Source organism: Poecilia latipinna, unplaced genomic scaffold (assembly GCF_001443285.1).
Source record: "Poecilia latipinna isolate Pla-1442-1.1 unplaced genomic scaffold, P_latipinna-1.0 Scaffold377, whole genome shotgun sequence".
Classification (NCBI taxonomy): Eukaryota; Metazoa; Chordata; class Actinopteri; order Cyprinodontiformes; family Poeciliidae; genus Poecilia; species Poecilia latipinna.
The window spans coordinates 189,044-212,669 of record NW_015112993.1 but is presented as its reverse complement, the minus strand read 5'-3'; the positions used below and the strand labels follow the sequence as shown (position 1 = coordinate 212,669).

The 23,626-nt window shown below is 40.2% G+C and overlaps 2 protein-coding genes and 1 long non-coding RNA gene across 4 annotated transcripts in view; 1 reads left to right on the top strand and 2 right to left on the bottom strand.

Moving 5' to 3' along the window:
* The window catches only part of LOC106950083 (sortilin), a 20,959-nt gene extending 4,418 nt beyond the window's left edge, over nucleotides 1-16,541 (bottom strand). Inside the window, exons 1-17 of one of the 2 annotated variants that reach the window (XM_015036733.1) lie at nucleotides 16,202-16,541; nucleotides 7,869-7,931; nucleotides 7,191-7,264; nucleotides 6,977-7,079; nucleotides 6,704-6,865; nucleotides 6,465-6,538; nucleotides 4,896-4,945; nucleotides 4,680-4,807; nucleotides 4,324-4,468; nucleotides 3,940-4,095; nucleotides 3,589-3,701; nucleotides 3,378-3,480; nucleotides 3,118-3,286; nucleotides 2,597-2,781; nucleotides 2,313-2,502; nucleotides 944-1,060; nucleotides 544-652 (exon numbers count right to left, since the gene is read on the bottom strand). In XM_015036733.1, coding sequence (XP_014892219.1) covers nucleotides 544-652; nucleotides 944-1,060; nucleotides 2,313-2,502; nucleotides 2,597-2,781; nucleotides 3,118-3,286; nucleotides 3,378-3,480; nucleotides 3,589-3,701; nucleotides 3,940-4,095; nucleotides 4,324-4,468; nucleotides 4,680-4,807; nucleotides 4,896-4,945; nucleotides 6,465-6,538; nucleotides 6,704-6,865; nucleotides 6,977-7,079; nucleotides 7,191-7,264; nucleotides 7,869-7,931; nucleotides 16,202-16,435 — 2,175 coding nt within the window. In that variant the 5' untranslated portion in view covers nucleotides 16,436-16,541. Of the gene's footprint in view, nucleotides 1-543; nucleotides 653-943; nucleotides 1,061-2,312; nucleotides 2,503-2,596; nucleotides 2,782-3,117; nucleotides 3,287-3,377; nucleotides 3,481-3,588; nucleotides 3,702-3,939; nucleotides 4,096-4,323; nucleotides 4,469-4,679; nucleotides 4,808-4,895; nucleotides 4,946-6,464; nucleotides 6,539-6,703; nucleotides 6,866-6,976; nucleotides 7,080-7,190; nucleotides 7,265-7,868; nucleotides 7,932-8,130; nucleotides 8,321-16,201 lie in introns of those variants that run through there. The other variant, XM_015036734.1, reaches the window with a different exon arrangement.
* LOC106950086 (uncharacterized) lies at nucleotides 7,938-14,931 on the top strand. The gene is made up of 2 exons (XR_001425527.1): nucleotides 7,938-8,068; nucleotides 11,082-14,931. It is a non-coding gene; the product is annotated as an uncharacterized LOC106950086 (long non-coding RNA).
* Nucleotides 16,542-17,896: 1,355 nt separating the features above from the next.
* On the bottom strand, nucleotides 17,897-22,692 carry psma5 (proteasome 20S subunit alpha 5). Its single transcript, XM_015036735.1, has 10 exons — nucleotides 22,594-22,692; nucleotides 22,254-22,297; nucleotides 21,781-21,847; nucleotides 21,538-21,664; nucleotides 20,155-20,222; nucleotides 19,962-20,069; nucleotides 19,795-19,853; nucleotides 19,587-19,689; nucleotides 18,352-18,438; nucleotides 17,897-18,265 (listed from the first exon to the last, which is right to left on the bottom strand). Exons 1-10 carry the CDS (start codon nucleotides 22,669-22,671, stop codon nucleotides 18,188-18,190), a joined length of 819 nt encoding a protein of 272 aa, XP_014892221.1. The 5' UTR covers nucleotides 22,672-22,692; the 3' UTR covers nucleotides 17,897-18,187.
* Nucleotides 22,693-23,626: the final 934 nt, after the last annotated feature.

The window sequence follows — 23,626 nt, the reverse complement described above, 5'->3', positions numbered from 1 at the left end:
TAAGCTAGCTCTCCACCACATCACCCTCTCCCCACACCCACACACACACACACACACACACACACACACACACACACACACACACACACACACACACACACACACACACACACACACACACACACCTAGGGACAATTTGGAGAGGCCAATTAACCTGAGTCATGTTTTTTGGACTGTGGGAGGAAACCAGAGTACCCGGAGAAAACCCACGCATGCACAGGGAGAACATGCAAACTCCATGCAGAAAGACCCGGGCCGGGAATCGAACCCAGATCAAAGAGAAATCCTAGAATAAATTGTTGTTATGGAAACTGTGTGACCAGAAGATGCCACTCTTTTCTGCAGCTCTCAAACAGCGGGCTTTTTCTTTTACATCCCTGACCCTCCTTGCTCTGTAAAGTAAACTTGGGTCCTCATCTAGCCATGGAAGTCACAGTTTAAAATCTTTTTGTTTCTTTCTTTTAAGGGAGAAGTCAAAAGAGAAGCTGCACTTCCATTTAGCTAATGCAGTCAGCTTGCTTTCTAAGACCGAGATAAACTGACCAGAGGGATGGAATGAAGGGCGTCACTGATGCACAACCTCCTTAAGTCGGTCTCCTTTCTCTCCGGCTGAAAGCCTCCTTCACACTGGTTCCCAGGAATCTTCCGGTAACTTAAATTTGGAGATAAACGTCGCATACATGGATTAGGCGATAAAAACAAAACAGAACGTTTTCTAAGCTTATGGTCGTGATCATGTCACCAGTAAAGACATTTCAACTTTTTTTTCTATGTATACATCCAGTCTGCTTAGAAAATGTATGTGTGAATTAACAAGCTGTTGAATAGCTGAATAAAGTAACATCTAAAATGCACGCAAAGAAATATGATTCAACAATGCAATAAATCCTGAGGTGAAACATCAGGATTTGAATGCATTTGAAAGTGTGACCAGCCTACTCACCCACTGGTCTGCAGCTGCTCAGTCGTCCCGTTCAAGCAGAACTCCAGAGCGTGACCCACCAGCTCCTTCTGCTCCACGCACTCCGACCTGTTCTCCGGCCGGTAGTAACCAAAGTCGCTGCGGGCGAAAGGTTTTTGTGCCCCATGTTTAACGAGTCACAAATAAAATAAAGTGAATACGGACGGCGTTCTGCAGAAGGTGACATCTAAAACCTTTCCTCACTTATGAAAATCAAAGTATTTAAAACCATGGCAAAACAAAGTCACAGATTACTAATTAAGATTTTCTAGAGGCAATTATTTGACTTTGAAAACTGAGAAAATACTTCATGTACATTTATTTTACATTTTTATAGACCGGCATGTTCTCCTGAGTTTGTATTCTACATACAGTCTAAGAGAAATAAGCCTCTGTGTCACTTCATATTCACACACCACAGAAAACAGCAAGTTTATCTGGAAAGTTGCAAAACAACTCTAATCAACTTGGAAAAAAAAAAAAAGTAAAGAAAAAAATCTATAAATATTTTTATAGAGGGGTCATTTAGGCACAGATAAATTTGTTAACAATTACTTTTGCAACACTGAACTTTTCTGCCACTGAAATAAACACGAGACATGGTTTGGATTATTGTTATCTTATTTTCATCCGGACATTTTGCCGCTGCTATGAAACATGTTTATTTTGTACATTGTTTGTGACAGTACATGTGGTTTTCCTCATTTTGTAAAGTGGATGAGAGAAGCCAACCTCTGTCACGTTTTATTTACACTCCCAAGGAAATAGGAAGCCATGAATTGTTACTCAAACGCTTCTCTGACTAGAAGACTCTCTGATGGCCTTTGATATAAGTTACATAGAAATAAAAGAAATGTTTTGTTTGTTTTAGGAGTAACAGAGGCATAGTTTGATCATAAAAATTGTTTTCTCTCCCTTTGATTAAATCTACGTGAATTAAAATTTGGATCAAATAAAATAAAAAAAAACCCCACTGTGATAAACAGGTCAATATATTTGAACACATCTTTGCAAGTTTTACCAAGGATTTCAATTATTGAGGGTCCTGTACTTCTTTAGCTCAGGACTTTAAAGAGTGCAACATATAATCATCTTCGTTCCTATTAGATTGATAAAAACGTGACACAATTTTCCTGTATATATATATATATATATGTATATATATATATATATATATATATATATATATATATATATATATATATATATATATATTTTTTTTTTTTTTTTTTTTTTTTTTTTTTTTTTTTTTAATTTTTTTTTTTTTTACAGGAATATTCTATATGGAAACTTAAAATTATTTTTGTACATTTCAATTTTACCAAGGGGATAACAGGAGAGAAGGACAAACCAATGGTAATCTGCCGCTGAGCACGGACAGGGCAAGTGCTTCTTGGTAACGGCGAAGTCTCTTCCATTCCAGCACACCGAGTCTTTCCTCAGGCGTAAGAAGGTCTCTCTGAAGCCCATCACGCAGCCATCGCTCGAGCCACTGAGGTCTGCAGAGTGAGCCAGCCACTCTTCGTAGTCCCCTTCATTGCCTGCACGGCGACAGACGCCCCTGAGCTGAAGCGCACCTGCCCTCATGCATTGCAATCCAACATCACACGTGTGTGTTCCTTCAACGGTACTCACAGTCCCTGGCGAGGAGCTTCCTAAAGTCTATGGTGATCACCACCCACTTGGTGTAGTCGTTCCTGTAGCCCCACAGGCTGACGTTCATGGAGCGGGAGCCGGGCTCGCTGTCCATGCCGCTGAAGTGCAGCGGGTCGCTGGTGAAGTTATACGAATGCCAGCATTGGCCTTCATCTGTGGAGAACCTGAAGGGGAGCAGGGAGAAGTTGTAGCACCCTGCAAGGCATTCAATTTGTGAATTTGTGTTTTGTTTTTTTTTTAATTACAACCAAGAACTTCCATGTGTTTTATTGAAATGTTATATGAGAGAGGAAGACAAAGGAAATTTGTCAAATTTCCCCGCAAATGTGATTCTTAAAAGTGTGGCGTCCATTTATATTCAGCCCTCTTTACTCGAAAGGTCAAAAATAGTCCTAATTACTTAAGGGCATCAGACTAAAGCTTGCTCATAACATCTGGGCTACGAAAACCCAAAACATAAACAAAATAAAATACGGTAAAACCTAGAGATACAATCTCACTTTATCTGGTTGATAGGTGAGTTGGTGTGCTCCACGGCAACCAGCAGTCCTCCAGAGTCCAGGATGGCGTAGTGATGGGGACCCTTCAGAGCGCGCAGCCACGAGTAGCCCCCGTCGTCAGACACGTACACGTCAGGGGCGAGATCAGACTCCGAGTCTCCAACGCTGCCTGGAGAGAGGGAACAGGAGGCGGCAAGAAGAACAATTCAGCAGACAGTTCAGAGCAGACGGAAGGATGTTTGTGTGTTTTCCTGTCCTACCGTGAGCCAAGATGAGACCCACTGCGTTGGGCTGCGAGAGCGGCAGCATGGGAACGTTCATCTTCTTGGCCGTGCTGTACGAGGCATATATGTGAAGCCTGCACTGTAACATTGAGACGAGGAGCACTGAAAACCCCCCACTTTCATCAAAAAAAAAAAAACACGCAACTTCACGACACTTCATCCGCAAAGCGACGGGAGCTCGTCTCACTCTGCTGGGTCTGTTGGTGGAGGTCTCAGCGTCGCAGTCGGCGTTCTGGGGTCTGCGCAGCGGCTGCCACTTGGCTCCCTGGTCGTACGTGATCACTGTCTCTATGTTGCCATCTGCCACAAGGACATAAAAGCGCCAAACCAGCTGTGTCACACAGCAGATCCTCAGCCGAGAAAATAAAAAATATGAAACCCCATTAAGGCATTTTAAATATAAATGCAGCCTAGAAAAAGTGGGATGTGGGTTGCATTTGCCTGCTGTGTGAGCACAGCCACGGTTTAAGATGAGTTTGTCCTTTTTTGGGGGATTTTTTCCCTCAGTGAAAATAACATTAGGTTCATGTTGACCCACCCTCTGAGAGTATGCTGGTCATGTAGACGCCCCGCAGGGAAGAAACGGCGGTGAAGTCTGTGTCGCTTCCTGTGGTTGTGTAGAGATGGCGCTCCAGTGACTTAGAGAAGACAGTTCCTCTGTCGTCCGACACGTAGATGGTTCCAACCCCCGAGTCTGCCCCCAGACAGGACATGAAACACACACACACAAACACACAGCGTTAAGGTCTGTGCTCTACACTGCGACCCACCAGTGGATCCTTACAGAAAGCTGCTCTGATTTTCAGGAATCTTTCTTTGCCTGTGGGTGAGGGCTTATGCGCTATCTGAACGATCAGAAATCAGAGACACGGTCGACATCTCTAGACTCGATCGGCACAATGCATGGCTCACTAACGCTGACCTCCGGGGTCATCCACGTGCATGAAGATCATGTCCTGATTGGCTGCGAGGATGGAGTAAAACTGCTGATTGCCGACAGCAGGAAGCTGAGCGATGTTCCAGTGATCCCCGCCGTCTACAGAGACATGGATCACACGCTCTGTACCCTAACGCACAAAAAAAAACACACGTGACATGCCTGATTTAAGGTGCACTAGCAAATTTTATCCGACGTAATGTCTAGGACGGCGCAAAAGCAGCTTGGAAAGTTCTCAGTTGACTGGGTACTTTACAAACCTTTGCTTAGTTTCCATGAAGGAAAACAATGATGAGCCAAAAAATTAAATAAATAAATAAATAAATAAAAGACACACATACCATCCCGGTCATGATGGACGAAAAGACAAATTTTCCTCCAAGGACAAAGGAGTAAACTCTGGATGCAATTGTGTGAAATGTTTTGCCGTAGTCCATTGTTTTCTTTAAATCTAGCATCCCTTTGTCATCTGAAAGGAAAATGAATTATTTTAAAAAAATAATAATAATTGGACTGAATTACATGTTAATATACAACACCGTATCATCCTATCTTACTGCATGATCCGTTGGTGTTGGTTGTTATGTAGATGCTGTTTCTTGGACCCCTGAAACAAGAGAAGGAGAAACAGAAGAAAGCCTGAATATAATTTAAAAAAAAAAAAGTACTTTCCTAGTTTAAAGGTTAAAAAAAAAATAAAAATATGATGGCTTTATTAATGCACTCGTTTTATCCTCCCAGCCAGCACTCCAAGCTTTTGCTTTCAGACAAGGATGACTTTTTTTTTTTTTTTTTTTACACTGCAGCTGGATCAAGGACAGCAGGCTGAATAGGAGACACATTCCCGAGTCGTGATTCAGCCTGAGAACCACATCAGCTTCTGCTCTTTGTGGTCGGTGAAAGGCTCGGGCCCAAAATGACTGTGGTGGCTGCGCAGATAAGCAACCGTGGGCCGATTAATCAGAAAAGAGCACAGAGTCAGGAAAGCCATGTGAACAGCGAGGCAGAGGAGAACAGCTGGGAAAACAATGAACAAAAAAAACGACGCTCGTTCATCTTGCAGAAAAAGCGACGGCGAGCGTGGAGACCGCCAGGGCACGAACAAGCAGTCTGCACTGCGCAAACATGACGAAAATCTGTTGGTCATCACTTTATTTCGGTCAGCAACTGTGGCAATACTCTAAATGTATTACTTTACCAGTTCTTAGCAATGAACTCTAGAGCCAAAAGATGATTTAAATGTGTTTTTGTTTTTTTTTTGAAGCAGTAAAACGCCATGACTTGTTTTCCCCAACAGAGCAGTAAACTTTGTGATTTTTTTATTTTTTTACTCTCTACATTTCTGAGAATTAAACGTAGAATAAATATTCGCAGGATCAACAGGTGTCATAAAACCTTTTATTTTTCTGGAAATGAAATTAAGTAACATTTTAAAATGTTTGAGTTATAAAAGTAAAAGTGTTTAATATCTGTATTTGGAAAACTTTCGCCTCCCCACCCCCAAATTACTTTTGATGTTTTGTTCATAATTCATATTTTTATACTCTGTTGGACTTTTTCTTATAATATCAAATGAAATTTTGTAATCATTTATTGCTTACTGTTGCATTTGATTGTTTTACTTTTTGTTAGCAAGGATAAAAATCTGCATATCAAATGTTATATTTTTATCTGTCTGAAACTGACTGAGTCAAAAAAAAAAAGGCTCGGAAAAGTGCTCGCTCCTTCACAAGTTCAACCTTGTAACACTTTTGGTAGTTTCCAAAACACTTCTCATGTCATGGTTTAGTAATTTAGATAAGATTAGAGCTGTTAAAACAGCAGGCCTTCTGTTGAACAAGACAAGATAACATGATGACGGATAAGTTATATTATTTTTTTTAATCTGTTGCTCATCCTCCTCCCTTTCTAATGTCACCCTGGGCAACTGCCCATATGGTCCACGTCAAAACACCACAGCTCAGATACAGCTATGTCTGTCAGGAGGCTAGCCATCTGTTCTTTCCCTTTCATTTATTAGGCCTATTTCAGTAACATGTTTTATGTAATTTACTATTTAAAATGTTCTTAATGTAGGTGAAACTTCAGCAGCTGATACTAGAAAATATTCTGAGAGAAACTCTCACCATCTGACCAAACACACGCTGTTGTGTATTTTCCTCCAGGTGGCGCCAAAGTTATCAGACAGCCACAGGTCCAGCTGGAAAGGAAGCAAAAAAAAAAAAAAAAAAAAAAAAAATTTAGTCATAAATAATGTGGATCAGGAGTAAAATGACCGGCTCCTGAAGAGTAAGCAGCAGAGTCGGGGAGGTCCAGTTAAGCTCCACTAAAACTCAACATTCTTGGCAAAACGGAGTGCCGCTACCGTGATACTGAGTGTCAGAAGTGTGTTGCAGTCCCCGGGGTTGTACAGCATCTGAATGAGGGGCACAAACGGCAGGTCCGTCGGTTCAAAGGTCAGACCAAAGTCCCGCGAGCGAAAAAGTCGAAACCCACCGAACTCAGACACATCGCCAGTCAGGATCACCTGAATCCAAACAAAAATGACTTAATGATTAAAAAAAAAACATATATTACAAAAAATAAAAAATAAAGACACAATACAAGATGCAACAGCGGCTCTTAACGGAGGCCTCACCTTTCCTGAATGATCCGGACTGATGGCGATGCCAAACTCCGTCTGGATGAAAGTGTGGTTGATCACGTTAGTCACGTCTGTGAACGTCTTCCCATAGTCTTCACTGACACACACACACACACACACACACACAGAAGTCCTGGTTCAGACGCACAGAACACGGCAACCTTAAAACACGACTAATCCGTCTTTGTTAAAAGAAGCCATTCCTCACCTCCTGTAGAGGTTAGACTGGCCAAATCGCATTAAGAACAACGGCACCTGAAACGTTGTCAGAACCAAGAGCACCTGTGAAGAAAAGTGTTGCACAACAGCTCTCATATACGTACACTTTATATAGATAGATACACCTAAATATAGTGTGTAAATCTCAAAATATTTTATTCAGGAATTCAAGAAGACAGACCCGAAGTAGGAGAGGATTGAGGAGAATGAAAATAACGCATGGTTCAAGCATTTTCTTCTAATAAAAATCTGAAAAGTGTGGAATGCATCTGTATTGAATTTAATTTTCCATCTTTGCAATATACTTTAAGTTCAAACAGACTGAATGGGAAATAACAATCTTCATATTTTGCTATAAATCCTTAACTGGATTTGTGTCTCAAATTTGACTAGGCCTTTCTAACTCATCAAATGGCTTTTATTTATACCACTTTACTACACCACAGATACCACTATACCACAGAACAGCTTTTAATTTCAGCAATTGCGCTGAGATTAAATTCAAACACAAACACGTGCATTTTCTAATTAAGGCACTCCTGGTTGCCCTGGACTTTATTTAGAAGCAAAGAGAGCTAAGTAAGAAATCCACGTCACATTTGGTCGGAAAGTTAAACGCACCTGAATACATTGCAAACCAGTGTATAGACACGCGAACAAAACTCACCCCTGATCCGTCTCCCACCCAGGCGAGCGAGAGTGAGCCCATTGAGCGCACTTTGAACGGATACTGAAACAAGAAGAGACGAGACTGAGAAGATGAAGCAATCTTCACGCGGAACAAGTCGACAGAGAACAAGGTAAAATATGCCGATGGAATTTGCTTAACACTATTTTGGCTTTAAAACATGAACCAACCCCCAAAAGGTAAATGTAGACTAAACATGGTTTGAGAGCGTTCCTGTTGTTTCTTTGTGCAGCGGACACACCAGCTGAGAGGACAGAATGTCCACACTGTCCAAAGTAACTCCGCCATTTTGGACGCACTCTGCATGTGTGACCTACATTCCTGTGTAAATCACAAAGATTAGGTCAGACAACAAAGCAACTGCCGAGGACACCTAACATACGTTAGAGCTGAACAGACTCCACTCAAATTCATTCATTCAAAATAAAAATGTAACTGTTAGCGTTAGCATGCTTTTAAATGCATTTCTCAACCAACTGAGGATTTTAGGTAAAATTATATTAAAAAAAACAAAAAACATGGAAAAAACCAGCTGTGACATAATACTAGAAGCGGTGGAGAGAGAGGGAGAGAGAGAGAGAGAGTTTAGAGCCTTGTTTTGATTTCAAAACAAGTGCTGCGACTGGAAACAACATTCTCATCCATTCGTCCGCTGTGGCTCTAACGCATGTGGGTTTTAAGGCCTTGTCTCACACTGTTCGGAATGCAGCAAGGTTTATTTTGTTTTTTGTTATTTTTCCCTCCCTTCGCTCATCAGCTGATGAGGCGCGCATGTTTACAAGGTACGTGCAGGCTCAGGGGGAGTTCTGCAAAGCTCTGTAAATCTGCAGAAGATTGCATGGTCTGTTGTCTGTGAGCTGAAAAATTCCTTGTAAACAGGCCCAAAAGGAAACCGGCCTGCTCTCTTCTGTCCAACTCTGCAAACACAAATTTCAGTCTCCTCTGCATAAATCATCCCACAACACTCTCCCCATCGTCCATCTGTTCTGTTTTCCCTATTTTTGATCAGCTAAAGAGCTGGCAACCGTAGCGGTGCCGGTTTTTGTTGGTTCAGTGACACTGCTATACGCGGCTCTTGAAACTCCTACATGAAATCAAATTTAGTCGGTGGCATTCACACATCTCCGAGGCCTAGTTGAATCTGGAGTTTGAGTTAAAGCTAAAGCGTTAATCGGAAGGGTACGTACAAGGATTAAGTCGATCAGTTCAGGGCTTTTAAAGATCTAATTGATCTGAGCTTTTTCCATAGTGGAAAGTTTATGGAACACAAGATTTTGGTTCGTAAGTTTAAATTTAGTGGATTTTTTTTTTTATTTTGTTTTGTTTTTAATTCCAAGGTCAATATCATGCATACGACCCACTCTTATATTTGCATTTATGTCCCTTAACAAGTTCCAGAGAAACCACACACTTTTCTAACAACCAACCAGGACCTGGCTCAATGCTGACAGTCTTTTCATCTGATAGTTACAAATGAAGCACTGTACTTCATTAGAATTAGGGGTGGAAATTTCTGCTACTGTTTGGCAAAAATGCATTAAGTAACATAGTTCTATTAATGTTATGCATAATTTGATCATTTGAAACTGTTTTTCATCGCACACTTCATGAAAAGTTGCGTGTCATTCGAACGTGTTGAATCCATAGCTCTTCTAAAATCTTATGCAATTTTCCATCAAATTTTGAAGATCCTTATAAGCACAAGGTCAGATTAGGTAAAATCTGAAACTCTTGGTTGGTTTTGGTCCCACTGGATTTTGGGGTATGAAGAGGGATGAATGCAAGCACACAATCCACGCTTTTCAGGCTTGCTACTGTAAAAAAAATAAATAAAAAATTGTACCTACCATTTTCCCTCCACTTTACAATTATTCACTATCTTCTTTAGTTGCGTAAAATGCCCCCCAAAATATTATGCCTTTTATATTTTGCAATGTGACAAATGTGAAAGACACTGCATCTATATCTGACCCTCTGAAAATCCAGCTGGACCAAATCAGACTGGATGATCGTAGGTCACTGAACAACTCGCCGACTGAGCAATCTGTTTTTAGTAAATGATGATGAGCATATAACGTAGCAGATAAAGTAGATTTACTGAGAACTACCAAGCCATTGTCTTAGCAAGAAGCTAAAATCAGGAGATGTCCCTACATGAGGTCTCAGTACAGACGTGACCTCATGCTGCTGCACCACATGATGAATGCAGTCTAGATCTGCTCCTCAAAAGCCTCTCCAACCCTTTATCTGCAGCTTCACTCTTGACACCGGGCGTTCAGCTTTGAGCTTTTCCGACATGGACAGCGGCGTTTGATCAGCGACCAAGAAACAGCGACTAGAAAAAAAAACACACGCACATATGCCTTCGCAGACTTCCACAGTCGGCATGAAGGCGAACGGCCCCGAATGTGGGTGACGTCCTCTCAGAGAGGTCGGGATGCCAATACAATGAAGTCCTTATTCCCTCTGCGCTGGGCCTTAACGTTCGACTTTAGCCCTGTTTACACACAAAACTTCAGAAGAAGAGGTCAAGCTTTAAGTCTCTGATCTAAACACTCAAAGCTGTGTACACCCAGAAAAACGGTGAGAGAATAGAAGCTCATCACAACAACAGGCCATGTTTTGAAATGAGGACAGAAGGATGGCAGCACCGGCTTTAGTCGTTACTGTGTAAGAATTACATCATGACTCATTGTGTTTAGCTGAGAAATACCACAGGTGTTAGTAATTCTGTTGCCGAAGTTGGCAGCTTTTTTTTTTTTTTTTTATACCCCAAGAGTCAATTTTCAGGAATCCAATTTGATGTTTTGGATTGTAAACAAATTAGCCACAGCTAGCCTAGCTTTTCTTGTTTGCACTTATAATGGTGAAGTATGACATAAGGGGCAGAATGATGAAACTTAGAAATGTGACTAATGGTTAAAATAACAGTAACAGTAATAATTAATTCGGTCACTGATGTGGCACAACACTTAATTCAGTCGGCTTATCAGAAATAAAGTCACTCTGACATAAAAGATTCAATATCTGATGTCCATGAACAAAATATCTTGATCTTGAGCCAAATGTCAGCGTTATGTTATCTGGAATATTGCACTGCTTTTGTATCTCCGAATATCTTGTATGTGTATTAGATTTATTTATGTAATGATTTCTTGTGTGTGTGTGTGTGTGTGTGTGTGTCCTTTCCAGATAGCTCATGAAAAGAATATGGTGGATCTGATTGCATGGCTGTGTCAGATCAGAACTGCTCTGCTGCAGGAGCGTAAGATATCCTTTTCACTGCACGACTGCATTTACTGACTTAATGGCACAACAAATCCGATTCAAGCAACAAAGTGGACAGGCCACAACAGAGATAAACTTGGCAGATACGAAAAACACATTCAACAGCAAGAAAGACAGGAAGAAAAGAGGATAAATAAAAAAAATGGAAATAAAACAAGACTCAAAGAACTGAAGGTGTCTATTGCAAGTAGCAAGCAGCAATTGTAATCCAGGGTGCCACATCTGGCCCAAGAAACAACACCCATGGTGCCATTAAGGCGACACTCATGTAACGCTATCTGAAAACAACCCAAAGCAACTCAACTGGGGAGCAAACTGGGGATACAGGGTGGCCATCCCATCAAAGGAGAGGGGCAAAATATCCTTTGCCCCCCCCCCCGGTAGGTACAAAGGCAACACCAGCCATGGTGCCACACTGTCACTTCTTCAAACCCTCGATGGTCAGTCCCCAAGACTGAATACCAGACAAAAACCTCTCTACAACCAGCACTGACACTGCACGTGCAACACAACACCACAACACCAACACCACGTCCAGTGCCTCATTGGATGTGCATTAGGACCCAACCAATCCCAATGTAACGCAAACAATCCAAGTTCACTAAACCCCGCTTATATGTCAAAAGAGAGAGAAAAAAAAACCAGAGATACTTTGTGTCACACTTCATCAATGTGACAAAATGTGACATGAAAGGACATAGCAGAGAGTATTCCTCAAGGAAGCTTATAGATCCTTCAGTAATTGAAGCAAGATGCTCATTATCTTCTTTCGTTCTGCTGAGAAACGAGAAAAATCATCGACAGTCATCTATTGGGGTCAATGTCAGGGCCAGAAACTTAAAGCTAGAACTCACTCCATGTTGGATAGAAATGGTTCATTAATATGAAAAGTTTGACAGACAACCCTGAACATCTTCTGCACAACAAAGTCCTCCAACAACAAGTCTTCAGTCAGAGTTCCTTGGATCTGCTGTTGTAACAAACCTGTAAAGGAGATCCTCCCTTCCCAGTCAGAAACATCTATAATGAGTCTTAAACATATAGAAACTGAGAAAATGGCAGCTCCTACAACATCTATTTCACTTTCAGAATTAATCAAATAGTTTTTTACTGCACAGATTTGAACTGAATAAAGTTCAGTGAAACTGAACTAATTAGAACTCAATTAAGACATGCCCAAGTGAAGTAAAATGAATACAACTGTAATTAATTTGAACTGAAGTTCATTAAAATTCGCTCCATGTGGCAGGCGTTAAGAGTTAATAAAATAATAATATAATAACTGGCCTCTTCCCCAAGCTGGAAGGCGTGGGGCTTCCTCCCAACGTGACTGTGCACCGAAACACAAATCAAGCCCCGAATACAGCAGGAGCTGTTAGTCAGGTCTTCCTGTGCAACATTAGGGTCTGACCTCACAAATGCACTTCTAGAAAAATGGTAAATTCCTATAAAAGCACTCCTATGCTTTCTGGAAAATCTTCCTAATCGCTACAGCAGACAGCAAAAGCCATAGTGCCATTGAACACTATGGATTAAGACTGGGATGCTCAGGCATATCGGCAAATTACTTAAGGAAAAAGTTGCATTTGTCAAATTGAAGGTGGAAAATGAAATGACTAAGCAGCACAGCTCTCTTTTACTTAAGACACAAAAATTTGGCATCTAGTAGCGATCAGTAAACTTTTGAGACCCGTTGTAATAAAGAATAATTGATCTACTGGAAAAAAAAAAGGTTTTTGAGCTCCACAAGAGTGTATTATTCTCCATTAAAAAAGTTCACATTCCTTAATAACAAATCATGTTTTACAAATGAAAATAATTCTTGTAATTTTAATCTACCTTTGATGGAATAAAAAATAAAATTAGAATTACTGACCCTTGCTGTCCAGGTCATTCTCCCTCCACTTCCCTTGTGGAACATCATCTGCTCCTTTTCTGCTGTGACCCAGCTTGTATTTTCTTTTTCTGTTTTCTTTGTTTGTTTTTTTTGTTTTTTTTGCCAAAGAACCAGAGAGCAGGATGGAGCCCAAAACAAGAAGACGGAACAAAAACACAACCGGCTAGCTTGAAACCTGTGTGAGTCAGCGAAATAAAACTCAAATAAACACTCCAGCGCTTGGGCTGGCTGTCAAAACATGGAGAGCAATTTATCAGGGTGTAAGCTGCGGAAAATGAGCAAGAGGCAGAGCCAGGTGAGGATACCTGCTGGTGCAAACAGTAATCTATACGGCAGATCTGATGACCACAGACCAGACGTTGGTCGGCAGAGAAGATCGGATCAAGCTCAGCAAACAACAAAAAAAAAAAGAAGGGGAATGTCTGGGAGGGTTCCAGAGGCCCTGAGGAGCCGAGAGTCTGATCTCTGTGAGCACGCTGAATCGGTTTCATGCGCAGAAGTTAACCCAGGTGTTTGAACCGCAGGAATGATGTAACATCTGCCATTTCACACACAACAGAACGAAGACTGAGCTGTGAGACCTCAAACAGCTTCGGATAAAGTTGTTATTGCTGCGCATTCCCCTTATCGTGCCCTCGATTACGGCAGTGACGCGGCGAAAACAGATTCTGTTGTCTGCTTAAGGATAAGGATAAAGGAATAGGAGAAAACTGAACCAATAGGAGATACATTTCAAAAAATATCACTCCAAGCAAGACTACAGTTACAAGTAAATCTTTGATATGTGTGAAATCGAAAAAAAAAAAAACAACTAAAACTTCACTGATGCCCTGAGATTTAATATCCTAAAAATCGACAGTTTGCAAAAACCGCAGGTTAGATCCTCGCTCCAACCTGCGTCAGCGGAGTTAGTGAAACTGACCCGAACTGACGACCTACATTTGTCTAAATCGATTAGACAAAGACTACGACAGAAAAGGTATCAACATTAATTCTGACCAATGGACACTCATGCTTCCTGCATTGAACACCAACTTCTCTTGCCTCCTAGTGCCAGTTTTTTCTTGTTTCCAATCAGCTTCGTGCACACCGGCTAAAAACCACATCCATCGGTTTGCGAACCGGCTAAATTATTAGTCGAGTTATTCAGTAACTATTTCAAAAGGAATCATTTAAGGGATAGTTTATACTGGTGAGCATCCATCTCCCCTTTAACTTGCCTGTTAAAGGGATGTTTTCCTTTCTACTGTTTCCACGTGCATGGTGATTATGATGCAAAATGAATGCCATAATAAACTGAACTTGACTCCACTGTTTCATAGATAAGCTCAAATTGGAATATATGCAATTAAGATTAAATCAGCCCGATATGATCTAACGCATTTGAACATATATATCTGTATATAAACTGGAAACATTTGTGTTGCAAAGTGCCTCTTCCTGACTTTTTATTTCCTTTAAACTTCAAGAAACCTAGGAGAGAAGTATTTCTAAATATAAGAAGTATTCCGAATTCTAAGTCGAGTTGGTTGGACGAATTTGCGTTCTCGCTTTTTTTGTTTGTTTTGTTTTGTTTTGTTTTGTGGGTTTTCTGCTTCATTTATCTCCCTGTCTAAACAGGAATTATTCAGCTATTTCTCTCCACTACATTTGTCTGACAGCTCTGGGTAAAAATTACTCTTCAAATTACAGTTTCTCTGTCCAAGCAGGCTCTGCGTCTCTACGTGTGGCCAATTCAAATTTGATTCTGCTTGTTAAAGAATTTCCACTTGGAAATGACTCTTCTTTCCTCCTAAACTGCACTGACCGTTACTGGGATCAGTCAGGGGAAAAAAATAAGCATTTTGCCAAAGTATGCAAACCTGTTCGTTTTTTTTATTTTTTTCATTTCATCAAGTTACACCCACCCAACTTCAATGATTTTGTGTGACAGACCTACAAAACTGAAAATGTTTTACTAATAACTGAAAAGTGTGGTGTGCATTCGTATTGAGCCTCCTTTTGCGTAACCGCACTTTGTTGCTCTTGCACCTCCGACTCTTCCCATCCAGTGCACATAGAGACCAGTGTCCACTATATGTTCTTGCTCCACCTACCTTCCCAGCAACAATATCCTATCCTGCTTACCCAGGATTGTCAGTGCAAAAGACAAACGTCCTCTGATGCTGCCGAGTGTGTTCAGGGAAACGTCCATGCAGCATTTTTGCATGTTTTGTTTTTTTTGTTTTTTTTTGCACATATTTTGGCCAAGATGTTCTAGTTTGGTCTCATCTGGCCAGAAGTTGCATGTGTGACCTGAACGACTTGTGGAGTGAACAGGCCTTTTTCACGACTTTCTTTAAACAATGTTTTTCTTCTCTCCACATTTGCAAAAATGAGCAATTAACAATTGCCCAATTAACAAATTCTCCTGTGGTTCATTCTTTATATGACTGATTAAAACGGTGCTTCCTTCACGCATCTCGCCAGCTTATCCTGTAAACTGTGATCCTCGGTCGTCATTAAGTTCCTTATTGGCCTCTAACAAACCTCTGAGGTCTTCACAAAACCACTGCATCTATACTGCAATTAAATTACACACAGATGGGCACTAGTTATACATTTTCCTTCCACTTCACAATTGTATGCTACCTTTAGTGGAGCCATCACATAAGGTGCCAATAAAACACCATTACATTTGTGGGTATGAGAGAATGTGGAAAAATTCAAGAAGTGTGAGTATTTTTGCAAGACAATGATGTTGTAGTTGTGGCAAATAAAATGGTTAGAGACAGTGGACATGACAGTATTGAACATTTTATATCTGACAGGTGCAGCTGAGATTGTTACTTGATATCACACAACTTTAAATAAACTGACTAGAAACAGGATTTTGTTCAAGAATATTTCCTTTCCATCATTTTTTGTGGTACATAATTCCAGGGAAGAAACTGACGAATTCACGTTGCACCGATTCACCAGTCTCCTAAAGTAGCAACAGGCTGTCTAACCAGACAGTTTACAAGCTTGTTACAAGTGATTTAGGAGAAGCACGGTGTATTTGCGTGACTTCACCAACTGTTTAACCAGATTCTTTTCACTTATTCGGCGATAATAAACCGATCCCTGCTGGTTTACAGTCACTTACAATGCTGGTGCTGTTTTGCAGCGCGGATTCCACTCCACCACGCAAAGCCGTGCATGTCTGCTCATTCAGTCCAGCGCTGCGCCTCGACAGCTCCCTCCTCTCCAAGCCATGTCGCTCCGCAGCATCACCGGGCTCTCCGTGCAGCCTCCTGACCCGGGACAAGTCGCTTCCATCCTGCAGATGTCTGCCCAGCGCAGACGAAAACAACCCGAGCGCCAAAATGCAGACGATCATTACGGTTACAAAACAAAAACTGGCACCGCACAGCCTGGGACACTGCGAGCAAACTCCGCTGTCCCACCACTTGGCTTCTTCACATGTTCCCCCCGCCCCTCATCTCCGAAAGCATTCTTAATAACGGCCCATCCACCGCCGCGCGGGATTGGTTAGGCCCAGAAAGACCTGCAATCTAATTGGACGAGAGCTCGACCAGAGGGAAGATTTGTTTTTTAGCGTTACACTGCCCCCTGGTGGAAAGCCCGCAAATAACCTTCATTAAAGGATTTATTCTGTGAATCTGTTTGCGTTCCAAGAAACTATAAAGGGCCGGAAGAAATGGGATTACACAACATGAATATTTTTACTATCAAACTGGCGAGTGGAAAATAAGTTTATGAATCCTTGGAACACACTCTCATGTAAATCAAAACAGCAATCTTTTTTTTTTTTTTTTTTAGGTAGACTATAAGATGTTTAAAAATAAGCAGACAATTTCAGCACATTTTATTATAATATAATTTGATGTGTGAATCGGACGCAAATAAGAAAATTGCTCTCTGCAAAATAATAAGAGATATTTCAATACATTCATTTGTTTATGTTCCAATTTGGAATAAGCTGACCTTATTCAAAATACCATCTCTAAGCACCAAGACATCTTGGAGCATACAATTAATATCCACAAATATAAGATCAAACCAATCTAATAGGGATAAAATGATCATTTTCTATCTCTATTAAAAAGCTCTATTTTTTGTTTCAAATTTTTGTTTACCATAACTACTAACGTGAACACACACACCCAAATATATTTTAAATATGACATTTGTTGAGAAATAAGTTGAGCTTTTTTTTTTTTTAAAGAGAAAGACAAGTTTAAGAAGGTTTATAAACACAGTCATGAGATACTAGCCTAAAATAGATAAAATGTTCCACTACACGTGGTCAAATAATTAGTGGACATTGATCTGGACACTTTGGGGCTGTTAACCGGACAGCCTGGGGGAAGAAAGCATCTCCGTGACGGTTCATTTGACTTTCCCCAGCCCCGTGATGAACATTGTCACTCTTCAACATGACATAGAGTTAAAGTAGCCATTGAAAATGTTTAACTTTGATGGGAATCCTAAACAAGCCCTTGTCTAATTTTCATTTTATCTGGACAGATCAGTTTGAAGCTCCTAGCAACTTGCAGAGTTAGTATGAAGTTTGGTCACAAACAGAACTGTAACCCTTTTGGCAAGAGATCAATGATTTGGACATTAGGAAGAGCAGCCTTTGTCACGGCGACTGCTAATGGGGATCCTAATAAATGTTGTATGTCTGAGTACTGACTTTATTACTCAGACATACAATGGTTAATAGGTGACTGACTGTCACCTATTAACCACTGCTTTGTATTTAATCAAATTAAACGTGTTCATTTAATCCCTGCTGCTTGAAACAATAACAACACAAAAAAAACCAGTCAGTGACTTTCTGAATACAACAGTTTTTATTATAGTATTGATCCGTAACAAAAGATATCCCTCCCGACCCCACGTTTAACCCCCTCCCCTCATTCAGCTGTAAGTGCTGGTCACGCTCCTGGAAAGAGGCAATCACACACTGTTTAGACAAGAGGCAATTTAGCACATTACAAATAAGAAGCCTCCTAAAAGAAACTCTGAATGCTGCAGGTGGGTTGGAAAGTTGTGGTTACGTAGCGACACCAAAGTGTCCCCCCCCTTCTTTTCAGCCCAGAACTCCCATCAAGAGTTCTCTCCTCTAGATGTCCTTGATTACGTCCTCCAGCTCCTCTTTGGTGTACATGTGGAAGGTCTTGCCGGGCTCTACTGTGGCCAGCTGAAAGAGACAAATAAAGTGGGCTCCCACAGTGGCCAACATCACAGCAACGTAACTGTAACTGAGCTTTGGATTCAGGAACAAACCTCAATATTGGTGGCGTTGAGCTTCTCCTCCATCACCTGCTTCAGGATGGTCAGAGAGGACTTGATGGCGTCTTTTAATGTCATGGACTGCAGGAGAAGAAAAAGCTTCAGTGGTCAGCAACTACAGCAGAACGTCGCCGCTGAAGATTGAAATATTCTGTTTCAAAATGCAGAAGATTTAATAATCATAAGACAAAGATCAACCCCTCTCCTGGACTAAATATGCAAACGATAAACAAAACGTATTCGCACCCACTAACCGTGTCAAATACCACAAAAAAGTATTTTACTGGAACTTTGCGTGACAGATAAAAGTAGTGAATAATTGCTGTGTTGGACATGGCTTGCAGCAAACTGTAAATGAGACTCTTTTTTTTTTTTTTTTTTGGTTTTCAGTCAACATTGTCTTTCTTCCAGCCGCTCTTCCATGAAGGCTACAGATTCAACCAGCTGAATTATGGATTTCTACCGATCCGCCATAACTATCTTAGGCCGCTTCTCTGCTTCTTCAGATTAATCTGATCCTCAACATTTCATCTGTTTAAATGGATGACCTGGTTTTGATGGGATGTGTTGGCATGCTGTCCTCGGGAAACCGTGGTTCTGAGATGAAGCTCTTTGAGACAAGATATCAAATCACAGTTGTCTCCACCGTATCAGCGTGTGCGTTGCCGTTATAGCAAAGGACTGCTATAACACAATATTTGATAGGATACTAAATTTCAAGTAGGCATTCATGCTCTGCATATTATCATATCAGGCCTGTGGTAAGATGCCTACGAGCAAAATATCTGCAAAATGAAGATGAATGGCAATTTATACAATCAACGCCATTTTTTAACAAGTAGTATGGAAATTATTTATTTTCTTGATTTTGCACAGCCCTAACTTACATTTACACAAAGATGGACAGTACTTTGCTAGATGTAAACTGAGGGCAGTGAGTCAGGACTTGACCACAGTTTTTAGATGTTTAAAGCATTTTGAAGGCCATCTGTGATGTTACTTCTGCCACAAAGTTATGTGCTACTTTGTGTTGTCCTGACACATAAAATCACAACAAAACTGTGAACGTTTGTGGTCGAGACTGGACAAAATGTAAGAAAAGTTCAGTGGAAATGTTTCATTACCACCACATGCATTTAAAAAAAAAAGACATATTGGAACTTTTAGCGTTTCGCTCGTATGAGGATGCAAGAGGACTTAACGAGCAGGAAGGAAAACGTCCCCAGTACCTTGTGGTAAACCTCTTGCAGAGAGCTTTGTGCTCCCTCTGATGCAGAGCCGATAGCCCGGGCGTCACACTGCACAAAGGTTCCTGAAGGGTCCATGTGGTACCTGCATTTCAAGGGAAGGAGAGAGAGAGAAATGAAGTGCAAACAAAAGTTATATAAAGAGACTCATGTTAAAATGATCAAAGGCTGCAAAATGATCAGTACTTACAGCTGAGGTCCTTTTTCATCCACTCCCCCGAACAATAATGCAACACCGAAGGGTCGGCTCTGAACAAAACACAAAGGAAAAAAAAAAAAACAAGTTAAATACGACTTGCGCAGCTTTACTCATCTGCACCCAATGAAGAAGATCCAGAGATGGTTAAGGTGACTGACCATGGCCCCGGGGTCGGCGTCCTCCTCTCCGAACTGCAGCGCCAGGTTGGACACGGCCTGAGTCACGCTTTCCACCGTCATCGTCTCGTTGTAGGTGAACCAGTGGTTCTGCAATAGACACAGCCAAGCTAACAGCATCCAAACCCCACGCTGAGACTCCCACTGAACTTACGCCGGAGCTCAAAATGCATACCTGCGTTTCCACTCTTGCTTTGTCAATCAGAGTCTTAGCATCGGCTATTAGACCACTCATGGCACAACCTGGAGTGCAGAAAAACACGGGAAATTGAAGGATGAATATTCTTGCTTGCTTTCACCATTGCAACAGAAAACCGTATCGAACTTCTACAGTATTACTTTGTGGAATATTAAAAAGCAAGAGTTATAGCAATTATGAGATACTGAATTAAAATGGCACTCTAATTCAGTGTGAAAACATTAAAACTTATTGTTATCAATAAAAATGTACTTTGGCTTAAAAAATAATTAGGTTTATACCTCCCGCCGAGTTCTCTTATTTTAACCAAACACACATTTTAAAAACAAACCACAATGTCATAATCTCGTCACCTTTAAGTTGAATGAAAAGACAAAAAAAAAAAAGTCACATCTGGATCCTCACAGCATCAACTGAGGATCCGCTTACAAGCTCTCGATACAGATTAATATAATTTTAAAGCTCCAGTTAAAAAATAAATAATTTTGCCAGCAGAATGCTTGTTTTTTAAAGCAGCAATATTAACTCTTCATGTAACACAGCAAGAAGTTAGGTGGGTAATAAACAGATGACAAAACTGACTTTGATGTCCACTGTCTAAAGATCAACGTGGTTAAACAGGCGTGTTAAATCAAATTTGTCATTATTTTAGAGACTGTGTTCAAAAACTTGTGCTTTACGAGCCAGGTTGCAACTTCTCTGAGACTTTTCAGAATCGGTTGACATCGCTGGATCGTCACATCTTCTACAAAACCAGTTCCACTCTCTCCCTCTCGCTCCGCGGTTCTGTTTTGCTTCAGTTATTATTTTTGTGTCGCAAATCGTCTAATCTCTCCTCCTTCCTAAGCTAGGAGCTCAAGGCCTAATTTCTGACAGCATCTTAAATTTTAGAAAAAGTCTGTCAGTCACATTATCTGATGCCCATTTATGCAACGTTAGCCGGTCGTGTCAACGTGCTCATCTGCCAACTCTTTCATCTGCTCCGGTTTACAACAAACACAAACTTCAATTGAAACAAAACACAGCTGCCCGAGCACTTACTCTCATCCTCTGACTTCTTTTTGCTTCCTTCAACACCCAACATTGACTTCAACGTGCCATTTTAGTCTAATCTTTCCATAACCACACACCTCTACATCTTTCTAATTTTCTGCACAGCAGTAATACACATTCATGTCCTCCTCCTCCTCCTCCACTTGTGTTACCGTTCAAGTGGCTTGCCTAACTACTCTTCAAATAAACACTCTCTGCGTACCATAGTTTGATATTTTGTTGTAGAATATTGTCAGGGATCTTGAAAGGTTGAAAGAATTTTTAAAAATAACCAAGCAGTTAGACCATTTAATTATATATTTATACCAATGTGACTATCGATCTCCACAATCTTCTCAATGCTGTTGGGCTCCATGAGCGGAGAGGTGATCCTCTTCTCCACAGCCAGACACACTCCCTCTGATGTCTGAATACCGATGGCGGTGGAGCCAAGCTGAGAGAACAAAATCAGCAATGAGCTTGACTTTAAATAACCAATGTCCAGTCTAAGGACTTGATCAAAATGAAGCCATTCTGATCAAGCCAAAAAACTATGCATCAAGTACTCACCTTTATTGCCTCTATGGCATATTCAACCTGAAACAATCTTCCTTCTGGTGAGAATGTGTTTACACCTCTGGAAAAAAAAAAGATTCATTTAATAATTGTTAATTTAAGCTTAATAGTTTTCATAAACCATGTGTTTAACTATAACGGTGTTTTGTCGAAACAATTGTAAAGCCATAACATAATAATTATGTATCCAGTCAAATTTAGAAGGAAGATCAAAAATTCAATAACGAAAGTGAAAGTAACTTTTTTTCACCTATAACAGGATAGTTAGCTGTTAGCTAACTACCAAAACAGCAACGCTCAATATGAAACAAAGAAATAAATCCCTTTTGGATGTTTTTGTTTCGTCATGCTGCCTACCCATATGTGTATATAAAAAAAGCTAAACTTAGCACCACAGCCCTTTTATTTGTTTTTAGTTTACAACTGAGACACTCAATAAATGACAAAGCAGTTTGTGCAGCGCTTACCTATCATATTCCGATCTGGTCAAAAACATCTTTAAACGTTCAGCCTGCGAACACATATTAGGCATTTATTAAGCACATTTGATCCATAAAGGTAATTAAAGATCAGTGAAAATTATATCTTTAAGCTTCTGGTTTTGAATGCGCTCGAGAAAGCGGCTGATAAGTTAGCAATGAGCAAGCGTGTTAGCTACCGAGCGCAGGCGTCAAAGGGAACTAATGCCTATAATTCATCAAACATGCCAAACATAAAAAATAACTCAGTTTAATTATGTTCACATAAGTACTTCTGCGGCAACCGATGAATCTCAGTACGATAACTAAACTTGTGGGGGCCGTTTACCTTCAAACAGAAAGCCTGAATGAGTTCGCTTGATTCAGGGGAAGCTTCGTGGTGCAACGTTAATTCTGTACCGGGCATCAGCGAGTCACAAACTAAAGTTCCGGTGTTCACTTCTACATTTTACTGATTTAAAAGTGATTTAAACGCTTACACAATGAGTCAGTCTTCAGGTTATGTAAAATTTATAGTGTGTCGGCTGTAGTCTGACACCCATCGTTGCTAATTTTGAAACGATGAATTAGAAATTAATCATTTGAAAATTGTTACACATAGCATTGAACACAATAAAATCCAAGGAAAATAGAATAGAATAGAATAGAATAGAATAGAATAGAATAGAATAGAATAGAATTATTTGCCAGTCATGGTAGAAATTGTGTTCTGCAGAAAAGGGGATAGACGATTAGAAGCTCACTGACTACAAACAACAAAAACAACAAGAAAAGATAGTATATCAACAAGGAAGAGTGTATAGCTTGAAATAAAAATTAAATTTATTTCAGAACATGTACACTTGTAAGAATAAAATGCCTCTGTGCATATTATGTTTTTATTTACTATTTTTTTAAATAGTGTATACTGTCACATATTGGCACGGCACCAAAACCACTTAAATTCTTCACAGTCTGCTCAGTGTCGTTGCAAAACTCAGGCACCAGGGGTCTCTATTGAGCTAAGTTATGGTTTAATCACGGTTTGGTACGTTTTTAATTATAGCGTGTTTTGTGGCGAACATGGTTATATAACTGTTGTTTACTATTGGCCCTATGTGTTTTAGTGCGTATAAAATGGTCAAATAAAGTTATTTTAATAAACGCCGAATCCATAAAACATTACAAAATATTTTTCAATGATTTTTACCTTTTTTTTTTTTTTTTTTTTTTTTTTTTTACTATTCTTCTTATTTAGCCAATCTAACTTTTCATCCATTGCATATTTTTGGCATCATTAAAGATTTTTTTTTTTTTTTTCAAGAGCAACAAGATATTTTGTAAGCAAGGAAAATAACAGGTTGCAGTTGGGTGAATCTGAC

Bases quoted from the DNA above. Each gene is read 5' to 3' on its own strand.
- psma5 (XM_015036735.1), bottom strand. From the start codon at position 22,671: ATGCCCGGTACAGAATTAACGTTGCACCACGAAGCTTCCCCTGAATCA. The intron at 22,298-22,593 runs GTAAACGGCCCC...ATGTGTTCGCAG, and splicing joins TTCAGGCTTTCTGTTTGAAG to GCTGAACGTTTAAAGATGTT. The intron at 20,070-20,154 runs GTATGCATTTTG...TGTCTATTGCAG, and splicing joins AAGCAAGAGTGGAAACGCAG to AACCACTGGTTCACCTACAA.